Genomic DNA, 19,049 nt, shown 5'->3' with positions numbered 1-19,049 from the left:
TGAATAAAAATATTTTTCACACTTCAGCCGAATATTTTACCGCCACTCAAGCCTATGGGATGTTACTTCTTGGGACGGCCGGCACAAAAGATTTTTCAGCGGGTAACTAGAGCTCCCCATGTGTGCCTTTCGAAACTGTTCTAATCAGTGGCGTAGCGAGGTCGAGTGTCACCCGGTGCGGCACTTAATGGTGTCACCCCCCCCCCCCCAGAGACGTAGCGACCCTTCCCAAGGGACAAACTATCAATTTTCGATTCGCACCACCCTCCTCAAACTTTCGATTTGCACACACCCCCCCCCCCCTTTCAAACTTTCGATTTGTACCTCTTAAAAGACTATTTAACACTCGAATTAATCACTTAATTAAGTGGAATTATCCTTTTTCTCTATATATTTTGCCATTTTTTGCCTTGGTGTCACCCCCCTCCCCTAAATGGTGTCACCCGGTGCGGTCCGCCCCCCCCCCCCCCCCCACTACGCCACTGGCCCTTATCCAAGTCTATCTAATCACAACATCCGTTTGTTTGTTCATCTCTAGCCAATTTTGTTAATTTAATTTGAACCACTTCTAATGCAGGGGATACATTCAACTTTCCAGAAATCTTCTTCTTTAATAATGCAAGAATATATTTTTAGAGCTAATTAGATTAATATAAAAATTACCATATTCACTAATGAAAGGGGAGATAACAAAAAAAACCTAGCGATCGCGTAGACAAAGGATGAATTGTTTTTCACGGTTTGTCGACTGATATTTTAACCCTAATTTTAGACCTCAAACTCAGTAGGGGTAGATAACCGAAATTCACAAGCTTATGGACTGAGATATATTTTCTCGCACACTATGTAGTGTCAATATGATTTTGAACAAAAATAAAACGAATATAAAAGCTATAAAATGCACTGAAAAAAAGAAAATTTCTTTACTAAAAGCGATGGTCGCTAACCTATGTTACATTTCTCAAGAGAGACAAAGGCTTTTATTAAATAAAACAAATTCGTTTTTTATTTTAATTTTTTCAGTACATTTAGAAGCGTATTATTATTACATGTTTATTTATCTTTGTTTTATTTTATTCATTTTACTTATTTTGCTTTCTTTTTAACTTCGTCGTGTGTCTGTTTTTCATTGTGTTTGCCTGTTTGCAGTTTTCTTTCGCTCTGTTGGCTCTGTCCAGTTCATCACGCAGGGTATATGACTCTAATACTATCATAAATAGAAATTATACCTTTGGCCAAAATTAACTTAGGTACGGACCTAAATTGAGCTGTAAATGTCATTGTTCATCAAAATGGCATCATTCGTTAAACAAGCATACAACACTCCCTGACGTATTGCATTTATTGTAATACACGGGTTTATTTTTACACAATTAAAGAATGCTAAATAATTAATGTTATTTATTTAAATTACAGAATTTCAAAAAGGCATTTTTAATTACATCATTTAAATAAACCGGGAGTGATCTCCCCTAAACTTTCTCGAATATTCTAATATAACACTACGGGGGATGTCAACTCGGGATATAGACTTCTAGACATGATTTTTAATCCATTTTAAATACTCAAATTTTTTAAAATAGAATATAATCTCGTAGAAAAAAGAAATGCACACCAAGTGAACGCTAAATAAAGATGTGCATAATAGTGCGCAATATTATTAGTACTTTATAAATTTACATGCGTTTTTGAGAAATTGGAAGTAGCGTAAATAAGTACTTCCGATAAACGGAAATTACTCAAAATTTAACAGAAGGTAGAGAATTAGATCTTTTACTTACATGTGAAATTTCATTTATCTATCTGAAATAGTACTCAAGTTATAGGCTTTTGAAAAATTCAAAGTAGAAAAAGTACCACTTCCGGTTGTCGGAAATCGCTCAAAAGTTGATACGGATCTACGATTGTGATATAATACTTATATATGAAATTTCATCAACCTAGCTGTAACGGTACTCAAGTTATCGTGTTTACACACAGACACACAGACACACACACACACAGACATACGGACAAGATTGCAAAATTATGTTTTTCCGTATCAGTGAGGTGTAAAACGTCGAGATTTGTAAAAATCTCGATTATTTTTTTTTGCACGATTACAATACTTTCTCTATACTACGTATATACGAGAAAGTAAAAAGGCATTTTTAATTACATACTATAAAATCCCTTTTCAAAATGACATCGTTATCATCGCCCACTTAAATTTATTAATTAGGAGACGCAATGCCATCCGAAATATTTTGGAGGCTGAGTAATAACTTATACTTACATAAATATTAAAATGTATACATTCTACGCCTTTTCATTGATATTTTTATTTCTATACTGTAGAAATCGTCTATAATCCACCACGGCAAGCGCGTTATACTATTTATGGGCAAAGATTAAAAAGACGCGGGGTACTTGTTGAATCTACATACTACTTTTCGACTTCACAATCGGTTATTGGTACCATAAGCGTCGAGTATAGAAATGGTACTAAGACCACTTACACTAACCCTAGGCCAGGGTCCCTTTTCGAGGTAAGAATGACTGTTAGAATGATTTGAATCATTGCCAAATTATTGTTTTAAGGTTTTTTTTCTTTAAACGTTTGAATATATCGATGCCAATTGAATGTAACAAGTTGCCTTGTGTTGTCCAAATCTCAAACGTATGCGTATGCAAATGAAAAAGCGTATGTACCTTTCAATAATAATTTTTTAAAAAAAAACTTTAAAAAAAAATAACTGTACAGTTATTCGTCGGTGATTCACAAGTTGTTGTTTTTTAATTCTATAAACATAATGTCGTTGCTTGTCTGGGCCTTCGACTGTTTTAAGTTAAACATTTTGTTCTGTGTACGTGGATGTTTTTTTTAAGTTATCAATACTTTAACATTTAATTTAAAAGAAGGGGTCGGCGTGGTCGAGTCGGTAAAGTCTCGAGTTCGAACCCTCGGGCAGATGAGGCTCGTTAGCTGGGGACAGCCACTCTTCTAGGAGAGACAACTCCAAAATTAAAAACAACTGCTGCCTTGTAGCTTGTTCTTGGTTGGACAAGCTATGGAAGCAAATCCAAAAATAAAAGCAGGCTGAAATCGGAGTCAATGGCCTCAATGGCGCATAACCAGTTGACACGTAACGCTTAATTGTGTTGGAGGCGTGGTCGAGTCGGCAAAAAGCTCATGGTTGATAAATTCGAACAAAGTCTCAAGTTCAAACCCACTGGCAGATAAATCTCGATCCCCTTCAACACTAATAATTAAGAACGAAGAAGAAGAAGAATTAAAAAAATATATTTTCAGCTAAAATTTTTAGCGAAGCTGGATGCCACCGTGGAGACTGACCTTTACGCTATTAAATATACCGGTTTTGAGTATTTTCGGGTGTTGGCTTTACAACAGTACCAGGCTGACCATGTGATACTGTAAGTATCTCAGACAGAATATCTTACGGACAAATGATCTCTGAGAAATTATCTCAGACAGAATATCTTACGGACAAATGATCTCAGAGAAATTATCTCAGACAGAATATCTTACGGACAAATGATCTCTGAGAAATTATCTCAGACAGAATATCTCACGGACAAATGATATCTTGGATAAACGATGTCAGCTAAAATACCTCAAACAAATTTTTCACAGCAAATATGTGTATATTATATGGGATGACATTTGTAGATTTCAAAATTTTTATTTATGATTTTTTTTAACAAAAAATAATTGTGAGAAAACGTTTGTTGTATACGCTTGTCACATTACATTATTTTTTTTAAATGGCAATTAGTGTTTTAAAAAAATGAAGTTTAAAACAAACGTTAGCAAAACAATGAAGAAGAGCTTGTCTAATATGACACAATCCATCCAAACCAGTTGGACTAAACTTGATCAAGGGTATTTTTCTGAAAAGATTAATTTGTTCTTTAGATCATATGTCCTGAGCTCATTTTCCCGTGAAATGATTTGACCTGTGATATTTTGTCGTCAGAAATGTTTGATTATCAGATATTTTGTCTGAACATGTTTGTCCTATAGAACATCCATTTAAGACTTGAATCCACAATATATATATATATATATATATATATATATATATATATATATATATATATATATATATATATATATATATATATATATATATAAGCAAATTATTGATTTTTTTTTCAATTGGATACGATGTCAAATATTTTTACTCCATAGAACCCCTTTACACAGAGACATTTCAGAAGTCGATTTAACCATCACCGGCCCTAAAGAGGCCTTTGACAATCTCACACTAAATGGAGATCCATTGGCTGTGCCGTAAGTTGTTAGGGGATGAGGGGGGGGGGAGGTTGACGCTGGTTTATGTATCCCCGTTATGACATTATAAAGGAAACTTTGTGTATTCGTGTCTTGAGAGGATTTACCGAGTACAACAACCCGCAGTTTCGGTGTGTGACCAAGCTCTATTTCTTTTAAAATTCCATGATGACAACGCAACTGTATATAATTTTATAAATTATAAAAAAATTAAGATTAGAATGTTATCTCACCATATATTTAAGGCATAGTATTCACGTTTTCAAAACTTTAAGAAAAGGGTGGTTTTCTAATTTTAACTCTTTAAAAAAAATTGAAAAATTAAAATGTATCGATATATTTAGCAATAAATTCATGCTGCTCTTTACAGTTTGGTAAGGGGAAGAGCTAGATATTTGCTTTGTAGCTATTGAAAAAAAACATTCCACAGAGATATGGCTCCAATACATGTGGCTGACAAAATATATACTGGGAATGTAAGAATCAGCGCCGAACCGGCGAAGATTACTTCAACAAAGAATATATCTATTTTTATACACGGCGGAGACACGGCAAAATTGTATTATGGATTTCCTAACTTTGGACCGCCAGGACTATTAGATGTAAGTTATTTATTTACACATATATATATATATATATATATATATATATATATATATATATATATATATATATATATATATATATATATATATATATATATATATATATATATATATATAGCGGTAGAGAGCTAGACTGCTAAGATGAAAGTCTCGAGTTCGAACCCGGGTTCAAGTAAGTAGAACGTCCCTGAGTCCACCCAGCACTGAATGGCATAGTGCTGACCAAACTATCCCTTCATATGGCGATGTCTTTGAAAGAGATTAACTCTACTTCATCTGCCCCATGAGTCTTGGGCACGAACGGGAAAAGATGATGATCATGATATATATATATATATATATATATATATATATATATATATATATATATATATATATATATATATATATATATATATATATATATATATATATATATATATATATATATATATATATATATATATATATATATATATATATATATATATATATATTTATGAATCTATATATATATATATATATATAAAATGATATGAGCTTGACGTTTGCCAGAAAGAGACTTTCCGTTTGGCTAAAAGTACGTGTAGACCGAGTGAGATATATGCTTGATAAACCCCCGATGAAACCTCTCTATTTGGGAATTTGTGCCATTTGCGCAATGGTGTGTTTGCATACAACCTCTTTAAGTCATGTTTTCTATGTGTGCACTTGTTACAGATCAATGTTCGAACACGTACAGTTTTGCTACTTTAATCATATCTTCTTTTTTTAGCGCAATTTCCATTCTGGAGAATTGCGTTTATTAACGTTTTTATTCATTTCTGGGAATGGATGGATGAATGAATGTATGGATGAATGTGTGTCCGGGCTTTAAGTATCTCCTCCTCAACGAAGCAATATCGATGACTAGTTCCAAAAGCAATTATGTTAAGCAAGTTACGAGAATGAGCATAGGCCATAAACATTCCTGGTTTCTTTCATGTATTTCGCGGAAAAGCCAAAAATCTCGAAAAAATTCAGTTTTTGGCCCATATCTCGGCAACCAGACCACTTAGCGACTTGAAACATGTACCAATCGATTCCTGTCATAATTTAGAACAATATTGCCGAAGAAAGCTTTCAAAAATATCCTCTCGTTCGGTCACAAATTTTAAAATTACATAAACACCTACAAACCGATCGTTCTTCTAGCTTGAACGCACCCCAACATTATACGTCAGAGCTATTTTTAGATAACATAAGGAAATTGCGCACAAATGTCACTAGACTTTTTTAATTAACTTGTTTTTAAATATAGCCTGTACTCTACGACGTCAATGTTCGGGAGCCCGCAGAGGAAACTACAACATCAACACCGACAACACCACCAGAAAATACAACAGAAGCTCCACCAGCTCCACCAACGACAGAACCAACCAAGGCAGCCAAAGTCATATCTAATGTCGCAACTACTGCAAAGGCATTTAGTGTCAGCTACGATCCATTTAACATCAGTAAGCAATTTTCTCTCTCTGCTTAGAAACCCCATACGTTGTGTCTCTCGCTCTCTCTTCCCCCCCCCCCCAAATGCATGTTTTATAAGAAACAAGCCGACCCGCAAAGTACCATACGCCGCTATTTAGTTGTTTTATTTTCTGCTTATCAGCAATTCATAATTTATAAATTCGACGCTATTCCCCCCCCCCCCCCCGCCCCGTTAAATCAGCCGTCAGTGTCGACAGTTTACAGTCGACAATGAAAAAATCAAGCAGAAATTGTCACCTCCCCTTTAGTTTCAAATCGTTTAAATACCAAGTTATCTGCCCCTAATAGCCGTCACTAATTCAACCCGGCTCTACGATTGTAAACATTCGTCGTGAACCACAGCTCACCAGACTGGCGGGGGTGGGGGTAGTAGCGATAGGCCTGGAGAACGAGTGGGGGGGAGCGAGGCCTATGTATGTGGTGGTGGTGTCCAGCATCGTCCCCACGTAGATATATATATATATATATATATATATATATATATATATATATATATATATATATATATATATATATTTATATATATATATATATATATATATATATATATATATATATATATATATATATATATATATATATATATATATATATATATATATATATATATATATATATATATATATATATATATATATACGAGCTGACCCGCGACGTAGCATACGCAGCTATTTAGTTGTTTTATTTTCTACTCTTCAGTAATTCATAATTTGTGAATTCGACAGTACTAATGCTTCCACTGAATATATTTGCTTTAAAACGCTAACGATACCCCCCCCCCCCTCATTTCCCCCTACCCCACCCCCTCCCCTCACCCCCGTGAAAGCAGCCTTCTCTTAGTTACCTCCCCTAAGTTTAAAATCGTTGCAAACTAAATTATCTGCCCCTAATAGTCGTCACTAAACCCGGCTCTACGATTGTAAACATTTAGCGTGAATCACAGCTCACCAGACCATGAAGGGGTGGGAGTGGTAGGGAGCGCGCTTACAGCTTGGTGTTTTCTATGGTCTCCAAGAAGAGAATTATATATATATAGATAGACGAACCGACCCGCGCCGTAAGCATACGCAGCTATTTAGTTGTTTTAATTCCTATATTTCAGAAATTCATAACTTGTAAATTCGACAATACCAATGCTGCGACTGAATATATGTTGCTTTAAAACACTATCAGTAGCTTGTGAAGGACGATAACTAACCTAACCTAACCTAACCTAACCTAACCTAACCTAACCTAACCTAACCTAACCTAACCTAACCTTACCTAACCTAACCTAACCTAACCTAACCTTACCTTACCTTACCTTACCTTACCTTACCTTACCTTACCTTACCTTACCTAACCTAACCTAACCTAACCTAACCTAACCTAACCTAACCTAACCTAACCTAACCTAACCTAACCTAACCTAACCTTACCTTACCTTACCTTACCTTACCTAACCTAACCTAACCTAACCTAACCTAACCTTACCTTACCTTACCTTACCTTACCTTACCTAACCTAACCTAACCTAACCTAACCTAACCTAACCTAACCTAACCTAACCCAACCCAACCCAACCCAAGCCAACCCAACCCACCGCAACCCAACCTAACCCAAACCCAAACCCAAACCCAAACCCAAACCCAAACCCAAACCTAAACCTAAACCTAAACCTAAACCTGACCCAACCATAACCCTTAACCCAACACTTGATATGTTGCTATTATTCTACACTCTGCCTGTTATTGGAGGAATTGTCTGAAATATCGATGCATTTTTTTAAACCTTGGAGTCCCAAGAAATACCATACAGTATTTGTTTTTCTTAATACTTAGATCAACCTCGCTAAAATACAAACGCTGAAATGTTACATTAAAAAAATAACCACTATCCGCCATTGCTATTTAGTTGTATGTATGTACATGTAATTTTTTTTTAAATGTCCAACTTTATATAATAAGTGCTACTAGTGAAGCCATTTTTCACTTCCCCCACGCTTCCCCCACACCGCCCCCCCCCCCCCCGTCAACGAAATGGAATTTATATAGAAAATATATACTTTTAACAGTGTCACCAACCAGTTCTACGGCTCAATAAAACCTGCATGAGCCATAGAACTGGCTGGTGACCTACTTACCAGCCCTATTGTGTGCAGTTTGCAGCCCTGACTTCTACGGGAAAGACTGCTCCGAGCCGTGCTCGTGCAATAGGATGTGTCGAATGGACGGCTCGTGCTCGAACCTCAAGTGCAGAATGGGAACGTACGGAGAGGATTGCAAGACGGGTAAAGGGATGGAAACCTTGCATGTTTGTACAGTAGAGGGAGGGGGGTAATCCCGGGGGGGGGGTAATCCCTGAGTGGGAAAAACATATTTTTGCATTTTTTTTCCGTATGTTTATGTATATATATATATATATATATATATATATATATATATATATATATATATATATATATATATATATATCTGTGTAGATGTGTGGATGTATGTCTGTGAACACGATAACTTGAGTAGAGGTACAGTTAGGTTGATGAATATATATATATATAATATATATATATATATATATATGTATATATATATATATATATATATATATATATATATATATATATATATATATTTATAGGCCTAAGTATTATATCAAATTTGTAGTATTGTATCAATGTTTAAGCGATTTTTGGTAACCGGAAGTGGAACTTGAGTACTATTTCAGGTACATAGACGAAATTTCACGTATAAGTAAAAGATCTCATTTTGAGTAATTTCCGTTAACTAATATTCCGCAATATTATACACACTTTGGTTTATAAGAATATTCTATATAGTTTAGGGGAGATCACTCCCGCTTTGTTTGTATATTTGAATGTTGTTTTGTTTTTTGTCTGACCGCATATTGTATAACTGTAAAGTCCATGTTAAAAAAAAACACTAAGACCGCAAGCACGTAACAGCATTGTTTCCCCTTCCGTGTAATAGAATAGTTTCCCCTTTCTGTATAATAGCATTGTTTCCCCTTGTATAACTGTATAATAGCATTGTTTCCCCTTCTGTATAATAGAATTGTCTCCCCTTCTGTATAATATAATTGTTACCCCTTCTGTATAATAGAATTGTTCCGTATAATAGCATTGTTTCCCTTTTGTATAATAGCATTGTTTCCCTTTCTGTATAATAGCATTGTTTCCCTTGTATAACTGTATAATAAAATTGTTTTCCTTTCTGTATAATAGCAGTTTCCCCTTGTATAACTGTATAATAGCATTGTTTCCCCTTCTGTATAATAGCATTGTTTCCCCTTCTGTATAATAGCCTTGTTTCCCCTCTCTGTATAATAGCATTGTTTCCCTTGTATAACTGTATAATAACATTGTTTCCCCTTCTGTATAATAGCATTGTTTCCCTTTAGGTATAAAAGCTTTGTTTCCCCTTGTATAACTGTATAATAGCATTGTTTCCCTTTCTGTATAATAGCGTTGTTCCCCTTGTATAACTGTATAATAGCATTGTTTCCACTTGTATAATAGCCTTGTTTCCCCTTCTGTATAATAGCATTGTTTCCCTTCTGTATAATAGCATTGTTTCCCCTTGTATAAATGTATAATAGCATTGTTTCCCTTATGCATAATAGCAGTTTCCCCTTGTATAACTGTATAATAGCATGTTTCCCCTTCTGTATAATAGCATTGTTTCCCATTGTATAACTGTATAATAGCATTGTTTCCCCTTGTATAACTGTATAATAGAATTGTTTCCCCTTCTGTATAAAAGCATTGTTTCCCTTTCTGTATAATAACACTGTTTCACCTGGTATAACTGTACAATAGCAATGTTTCTCCTTCTGTATAATAGCATTGTTTCCCCTTCTGTATAATAGCATTGTTTCCCCTTGTATAACTGTATAACATAATTGTTTCCCCTTCTGTATAATAACATTGTTTCCCCTAGAGGACGTGACGCTACTCGCCGTTGAAGTCACACCTCCCGCTCTCTTTGACGGAAACAAGGACACCAGTACTACCCTGAAGGATGTAAAAGTGGGCGTAAATTTTAAAGACCCTACACCGACCAACTCTTTTTCCATTGTTTTCGAACCAGGGTGTAAGTGTTTAGTTAATAAGGAAAGATGGTTTTAGAAGTGTCGTTAATTTTTAAGAGGTTATTTAAACAGAGTATCTTATACTAGCGTGCCCGTCCCGCGCGTTGCTGCGGTGGGGGGGGGGGGGATAGAAGAAAGTCTTACAAAATATATAAGAAGGGTTTCATCCGTGCGTGCTTTGCCAATCTTATATTCTTAAACGCGTGACATTGTTTTCTAAAAGTGAGTTATTTAAATGAAAACAATGCCTGCGCTTGAATCATAAATATCGGGACACGGGTTTACCTACACTACCGCGTGAAAACATTGAGTGTGCGTCCATCACTCAGCGAAATAATGAGGAAGAACACACTTTGGTGACCGCCCAGGTATCAGGAACGTAGAGGGGTGCCAAATATATACACACACACACACACATATATATATATATATATATATATATATATATATATATATATATATATATATATATATATATATATATATATATATATGTATAAACATAAACATAAATAAACATATACGTATATAGATTTATATATTAATAATATAGCGGCCAGGTAGTGTGTCAGTCAGTCAGTCATCGCTATAGAATCTAAAAACAACATGTAAACAACGACACATGACATGCATCTTACGTGCATCGCCATTGTCTTATTACAAGCAATAGTGTCGTTGCTGTTTATGTATGTATATTTATATATTTATATAAGCCCAATTTATGTTTCATTTTATAGCTGATTTAAGTAAAATTTCAAAAGAAGCATTTAACATACAAATATGGGACGAGGCGTCACAATCAATGGTACCTATGGCTGAGGATTACACTGTGGTGATTGGGGATGATAATACGGCGACAGTTCATTGGAGAGGCCGAGGGTTGTACAGAAGATGGAAATCTTGGTCGACACGGAACAAAAGGCGTCTTCGTTTCACGTGAGCGGAGGTAAGGTTGTCAGTATGACATACATACAAGACGTTGGACGGAGGTAAGGTAGTCTGTATGACTTACATACAAGACGTTGAACGAGTAAGGTAGTCTGTATGACTTACAGTCTGTTTGGCCTTACAGCATGAAGACGTTGGACGGAGGTAAGGTAGTCTGTATGACATACATACAAGACGTTGGGACGGAGGTAAGGTAGTCTGTATGACATACAGCATGAAGATGTTGGACGGAGGTAAGGTAGTCTGTATGACTTACAGTCTGTATGGCCTTACAGCATGAAGATGTTGGACGAAGGTAAGGTAGTCTGTATGACATACAGCATGAAGATGTTGGACGGAGGTAAGGTAGTCTGTATGACATACATCATGAAGATGTTGGACGGAGGTAAAGTAGTCTGTATGACGAACGTACAACTTAAAGACGATGGACGGAGGAAAGGCATTCTGGGTCCAAGTCTAGACCGTCACCTAGGTGCTAACTCACGTTAGCGAAAGTTAGGTGGCTGAGCATAGTGCTGACTACACTATCCCTTCATATGCTGAGGTCACAGAAACAGGTGAACTCTACTTCACTTGCCCCATGGACCATCAGGTTTAAAAGTGAACTTTACTTAATGGGGTCATCCATAAATGACGTCACACTCGTAGGGGGGAGGGGGGGTCCGTAATTTTGTGACGATGTGTGAATGAGGGGGAGGGGGGGGGGGGTCAGATGTTGCGACGTCACATTGTTGCATTATAAAAAAAGCAATGTTAGAAAACGAATTTTAGACGTTATTTCGCGTTTTAGATAACTGTTTTAATAAATTGTAATAGTTTAGACAAGATTTTGGAAAATATCGATGTTTAAAAAAAATTCAACTGCAATTTTGAAAGGGGAGGGGGGTTGTAGGTTGAGGTGTGACGTCATTTTAGATGGGGGTCTGGCTTTTTTGTGACGACGTGTGACGGAGGGGAGGGGCGGGAGGTAAAAATCGTCCAAAAAAGCGTGACGTCATTTATGGATGACCCCTAATTTACTTAAATAATAATAAAAGCTTAAAAAATATTAAGTAAAGTTCACTTTTAAACCTGTCTTGGTGCTCTATCTTGTCATTACAATCTATTTTGTTTATTGGATGGTTTTTGCAAGGAATTTGATTATTAAATACAATCTCTTTCAATTCATTTCTTTTCGAGCTAGGTTGTTTACAAAACGTTGATTATTTTAAAGTATAATTGATTGAAAAAAAAATATATAATATTTAATTTAATACCATGTCTTTCATTTGAGATCTTTTTAAACTAGATTTTTTACACAACGTGATTGATAAAAATAATTGAATTTGAATTTTCTTTTAAATGTATATTAAGTTTCATGGCGTAAGACTCATGTTTTACATTAAGCTTTCAAAAGCATTTTCATTTTTAAAAAGTCAATAAAGAACTTTTTCTATGCAACGTCGATATTTATTATAATTTTTAAACATTTATTTGTATTACAAATGTGTTTCGAGTAATCGTCTCAATCTCAGAAACGTCCATGGGGTAGGTGAAGCAGAGTTCATCTGTTTCTGTTACCTCCACGACAGAATTTTGCAGCTAGTATATATATATATATATAAGGAGGTATTGTAATCGTAACAAGGGGTCGGCGTGGTCGAGTCGGTAAAGCTCATGGTTGCAAATCCAAAAAGAAAAGTAGACTGAAATCGGAGTCTACAGTGGCGCATAATAAGTTGACAAGTATACTTAATAGGCATGAAAAGCTGGTTTCAAATTTTTGTTGCCAGAAAACTTTTTTTTATGACTTACTTGACTTAGTTCTCTTTGTTCCTTATGGGACATAGGGCCTCAACATTTTCCCTCCATTTCAGAAATATATATATATATATATATATATATATATATATATATATATATATATATATATATATATATATATATATATATATTTATATATATATATATATCTATATATATATATATATATATATATATATATATATATACATATACATATATATATATATATATATATATATATATATATATATATATATATATATATAGATATATATATCCACATGCGTCGTCACGGCCGTGTTGGGCGTGGAGCGAGGATTGGGGGGGGGGGGGCCTCTAAGTCAAAAGCGCGTCATCATGTTCAAATGGCGCGCGATGGTTTGTTAGTCGTGTTCTATAATATGTGTTCAGCTAATTGTGGTAATTTTGGATTGTTACTAAAACATCAGTAAATGTAACACGTATAGCAAAACTAATCATATTATTAAAGCAAAAAAAAAAGGTTTTTCCAATTGTGTATCATATATTTTTTCCCCTAAGGCGTACAAGTGGAATCTGTGCCAGCAGAAGAGGGAGCTCTCAACCAAGCGGACTCCAAAACCCCTTTGTTCTCCCTCCAAGTTGGTGATCCCACCCCCTTCCCTCAACTTGCCAAGGACCTCACGGACGGTGATCGATTTTCTTCCTGCGTCGAAACTGACGAAGCGAGCGACCTGCATATGACTTTTGGAGTCTATACCTTCCTTCAGCGCATCATGATTTTTACACCGGGTATAATTTTTTTGACAAGCACGTTTGGCTAGGGTCTGTTTGACGGGAAGAATTCATTGAGAAATGACACAATGAAATTTCTACCAAAAAATATTTAAAAAAAAAACGATTATTAATTACGGCAATTAAATAAAAAAAAAAAAGAAGAAACTTTAATAATTGTATTTAAATACTAATGCGTTTTTATGTAACTATAAATAAAGCAGAGTATCGCTTGTATTATATATATATATATATATATATATATATATATATATATATATATATATATATATATATAATACATATAATATTGCATATATTTACTGTTATGTTCATGTTGTATTGTTAATTTATGCGTCAAAAGGTGTCATAAAATATTAATGCAATTACAGTATACACCAGTCTTCAAATAGTATTATATATATATATATATATATATATATATATATATATATATATATATATATTTATTTATTTATTTATTTATTTATTTATTTATTTATTTATTTATTTATTTATTTATTTACTTGTTTTAAATTTATTTATTAATTTATTTATTAATTTATTTATTTATTTATTTATTTATTTATTTATTTATTTATTTATTTATTTATTTATTTATTTATTTATTAATTAATTAATTAATTTATTTATTTATTTATTTATTTATTTATTTATTTATTTATTTATTTATTTATTTATTTATTTGTAACACATATCATTGTTACCAGCGGGTTGCGGCCCCTGTTGGACGTTTTTTCATGTTTTTCGGTGAGCAACTTCAAATTGAACCGGAAACGAAAAATGACATTGAAAACAGATTTTTATCCAGAATTGGCATTTTAATCGAATTTAAGCTTGTTCTACACTTAGTTACTGCACATTGATACTAAATCATGACAAAAGTCGCATTTAGAGTTTCTTTCAGGAAACTATACTTGAGGGAAGAGGGGGCTTTGCCCCCCCCCCCCCACCACACACAAACACCACAAAGCACGTCTACCGTCCTATTCAACTAAATATAATTATATACTTTTTCCTGTGTCCACCCCCTCCCAGAAAATTTAGTCCAACCCGACTCCCGAAAATTTCAAGTACCCCCCCCCCCCCCTCACCCGGGAGGAAAAAGTTTGAAAGGAACAGTGTCGCATTTGCAGATCATACAAACTAAAAGTAGAGCCTGGAAGAGCCCCTACCCGAAGAAATGCATGAAAAAAACTATGCACACATAACACTTTTAAGATTAGAGCATTCAAATTACCCCCCCTCCTGTGGAGGAAAATGTCTGCTAGAAACACTGGTCGCACTTCCGGGGAGTGGATGGGGGGGGAGGTGCTGCTTACCCCCGAAAGAAATTCTTCACACAAACCATTTTTAAGATTAGACATACTAATTAGGCCGTAATGTCAGTCTTTTTTTTATTGAGTATCGATGACGTCATGCTTATGAGACGGGGGGGGGGGGGGGGGCGGCTTAGACGTTCTACCGGGGGTGGGGCTTCCCCCTACCCGAAGAGATGCATGAAATTGAATCTTTTCACGCATAACACTTTTTAAGATTAGACATATTAACGAGGCCGTAATGTCATTGTTTTTTCTATAGAGTATCGATGACGTCATTTCTTTTGATGTGGGGGGGGGGGCTTCGCCCCTACCCGAAGTTATGCATAAAAGAAACCATACACGCAAACCACTTTTAAGATTAGATAACATTGGCTTTTTAATTCAATGTTTACTCGAGAATCAATGACGTCATATTATTGTGTGCACTCTCCCGGCTTTCCACTATATGCTCAATGTGACGTCATGTTTCGTTTTCGTTTTACTATGAAATTTTTTATTTAGCTTATTTTTCTCTATAGCGTTCCCGACAGATACATAGATAGATAGATACACATATACGTAGACAGACAGCGAAACTATTATACTAAACGAGAAGAATGGCCCGTTGAGGAAGGATACAACGGGCGCTAGGTTTTATAGTGCTGTCTATTTTCTCTAAACTTAAACCAAAACCAAAATCACCACCTATACTTCAAATTTAAACGGAAACGACAAATGACATTGAAAACGGATTTTTATCCAGAATCGGCATTTTAATCGGATTTAAGCTTGATCTACACGTAGTTATCGCGCATTTATACTAAATATAGTCGTCGTCATACCCATAAACCATGGACCTTATCTCCATCATGACTAAAGTCACATTTAGAGTTCTTTCAGGAACTATACTTAGGGGGAGGGGGCTCCGCCCCGCCCACCAACACTCCCCCCCCCCCACCTAAGCACCCCAAAGCACGTCTACCGTCCCATTCACCGAAATATAATTATATACTTTTTTTCAGTGTCCGTCCCTTCCGAGAAAATTTATTCCGCCCCCGAAAATTTTAAGTAACCCCCCTCTCCGTCCAGGAAAAAGTCTGAAAGAAACACTGGTCTCGCTCTTAGCCACTACCCGAAGAATTAATTCTATGAAAGAAACGCTAAATGCAAAACACTTTTATAGAGTATCGATGACGTCATCTATTTTGAGTTGGGGGGGGGGGTGTAGGCGGCTTAGATGTTCTAACGGGGGGAGGGCTTCGCCCCTACACGAAGCATTGTATGAAAGAAACTCTTCACGCAAACCACTCCTAAGATTAGACAACATTGGCTTTTTAATTCAATGTTTACTCGAGAATCAATGACGTCATATTATTTTGTGCACTCTCCGGCTGTAGACTTTTTTACTTTCTCGTATAGGCCTATACGAAGTATAGAGAAAGTATTGTAATCGTGCACAAAAAAAATCGAGATTTTTACAAATCTCGACGTTTTACACCTTACTGATACGGAAAAACATAATTTTGCAATCTTGTCCGTATGTCTGTGTGTCTGTGTGTGTGTCTGTGTGTGTGTCTGTGTGTAAACACGATTACTTGAGTACCGTTACAGCTAGGTTGATGAAATTTCATATATAAATATTTTATCAAAATCGTAGATCCTTATCAACTTTTGAGCGATTTCCAATAACCGGAAGTGGTACTTATTCTACTTTGAATTTTTCAAAAAGCCTATAACTTGAGTACTGTTTCAGATAGATAAATGAAATTTCACATGTAAGTAAAAGATCTAATCCTCTACCTTCTGTCAAATTTTGAGTAATTTCCGTTTACCGAAATTACTAATTTACGCTATTTTCGATTTCTCAAAAAACGCACGTAAATTTATAAAGTACTAATAATATCCCGCACTATTATGCACATTTTATTAGGCGTTCACTTAGTGTGCAATTCTTTTTTTTTTTTTACGAGATTCCATTCTATTATAAAAAGTTTAAGTAAATAAAAATGGATTACAAATATTGTCTATGTCCTGAGTTGCCATCCCTCGTAGTTTTATATTAGAATATCCGAGAATGTTTAGGGGAGATCACTCCCGGTTTATTATACTATATGCTAAATGTCACGTCATATTTCGTTTTCGTTTTACTATGAAAGTTTTTATTTTGCTTGTGTTTTCTCTATAGCGTTTTTGTCAGATACATAGATAGCTACACAGATAGATAGACAGACAGCGAAACTATTAGTATAGACGAGAAAAATGGCCCGTTGAGGAAGGATACAACGGGCACTAGGTTGATAGTACTGTCTATTTTCTCTAAACTAAAACCAAAATCACCACCTTAATTCAATTTAACCGGAAACGAAAAATGACATTGAAAACGGATTTTTACCCAGAATCGGTACTTTAATTTATACAAAATATAGTCATAGGCATATCCCTGAACCATGCACCTAATCTCATTCATGACAAAAGTCGCATTTAGAGTTTCTTTCAGGCAACTCTACTTGGGAGGAGGGGGCTCCGCGCCCCCCCCCCCCCCCACACACACACCCCAAAACATGTCTACCGTCCCATTCAACGAAATATAATTAAATACTTTTTCTAGTGTCTGCCCCCTCACAGAAAATTCTACCCCCCGCCCCCGAAAATTTCAAGTACCCTCATCCCTCTCCGGGGAGGAAAAAGTCTGAAAGAAACACTGGTCGCATTTGTAGATCATACAAACTAAAGGAAGAACCTGGGCGGGGCTTCGATCCTACCGGAAGAGATGCATGAAAAAAATTGTGCACGCTAAACACTTTTTAGATTAGAAAAAGTTCCTCACTCCGGGGAGGAAAAAGTCTGATAGAAACACTGGTGTCGCGCTTAGCCACTACCCGAAGAATTGCATGAAGGAAACTCTTTACGCAAACCACTTTTAAGATTTTATTATAGAGTATCAATGACGACATTTCTTTTGAGTTGGGGAGGGGGGGGGCGTAGACGTTCTTAAGGGGGGGGGAGGTGGAATGGGCTTGAGATTATTTTCTACTATATGCTCCAATGTGACGTCATATTTCGTTTCCGTCTGACTATGAAAGTTTTTAATTTGCTTGTGTTTTCTCCATAGCGTTCTTGTCAGATACATAGATAGATAGACAGATAGATAGACAGACAGCGAAACTATTAGTATAGATAGATATTTAAATGCAACATCTATGTTTTGATTTTTTTTTATTTGGACCTCGAGTTAATCATAGGCCACCAGAATTGTTAATTAATAGTTAATGCGGTCCTCGGGATGAAACGTTTGGAGACTATAGTTGAATCTAGGCATCTATTTGCCCCCCCCCCCCCTCCTTGAAAAACGCCAACGGCCTGGCCCCTCCACCCCGTACGAAATAGAATTCATATATAAAATATATACTTTAACCAACACCCTCCCCACCCCCCCCCCCCCCCCCCGTAAGATGATCGCTCCATTCCCCAACCCCCGAAATATTTTTTTTAAATTTTATATTCCCCCCCCCCCCTTGGAGAGAAAAAAGTGTGAAAGAAACACTGTCAGAGACCCCCCCCCCCCCCCCGGGGTTAATTTATATCATTTGGGCCTCGATATGACTTTCTCGCAGGCAGCGGCAAAGAGTGGAAAGCTGAAGTGGTGTGCTACGATTTGGCCGATGCGGAAGTTATGAGGACCGAGGTTTCCGGCGGTAAGGAAAGAATTTACCCTGTCAACGTGAATATGAACGTGCTCAAAGTCAAGAT

General features: G+C 35.8%; 1 protein-coding gene across 1 annotated transcript in view; it reads left to right on the top strand.

Annotated features, from left to right (window-relative positions):
* Positions 1 to 39: 39 nt before the first annotated feature.
* Positions 40 to 19,049, top strand: part of LOC131948323 (uncharacterized) — a 19,054-nt gene continuing 44 nt past the window's right edge. Inside the window, exons 1-11 of the mRNA XM_059309900.1 lie at positions 40 to 102; positions 2,338 to 2,528; positions 3,293 to 3,414; positions 4,193 to 4,294; positions 4,725 to 4,896; positions 6,179 to 6,374; positions 8,546 to 8,674; positions 10,341 to 10,493; positions 11,229 to 11,437; positions 13,765 to 13,995; positions 18,914 to 19,049. The exon at positions 18,914 to 19,049 is cut by the window's right edge and continues 44 nt beyond it. Of these exons, the coding sequence (XP_059165883.1) occupies positions 60 to 102; positions 2,338 to 2,528; positions 3,293 to 3,414; positions 4,193 to 4,294; positions 4,725 to 4,896; positions 6,179 to 6,374; positions 8,546 to 8,674; positions 10,341 to 10,493; positions 11,229 to 11,431 (1,311 nt within the window). The 5' untranslated portion in view covers positions 40 to 59 and the 3' untranslated portion in view covers positions 11,432 to 11,437; positions 13,765 to 13,995; positions 18,914 to 19,049. The remainder of the gene's footprint in view (positions 103 to 2,337; positions 2,529 to 3,292; positions 3,415 to 4,192; positions 4,295 to 4,724; positions 4,897 to 6,178; positions 6,375 to 8,545; positions 8,675 to 10,340; positions 10,494 to 11,228; positions 11,438 to 13,764; positions 13,996 to 18,913) is intronic.

This window comes from Physella acuta, unplaced genomic scaffold, assembly GCF_028476545.2.
Source record: "Physella acuta isolate Inbredline_101_S28 unplaced genomic scaffold, ASM2847654v3 ptg000639l, whole genome shotgun sequence".
NCBI lineage: Eukaryota > Metazoa > Mollusca > Gastropoda > Physidae > Physella > Physella acuta.
Note: the sequence above shows the minus strand (reverse complement) of the source record. Positions and strands in the feature narration are given on the sequence as shown.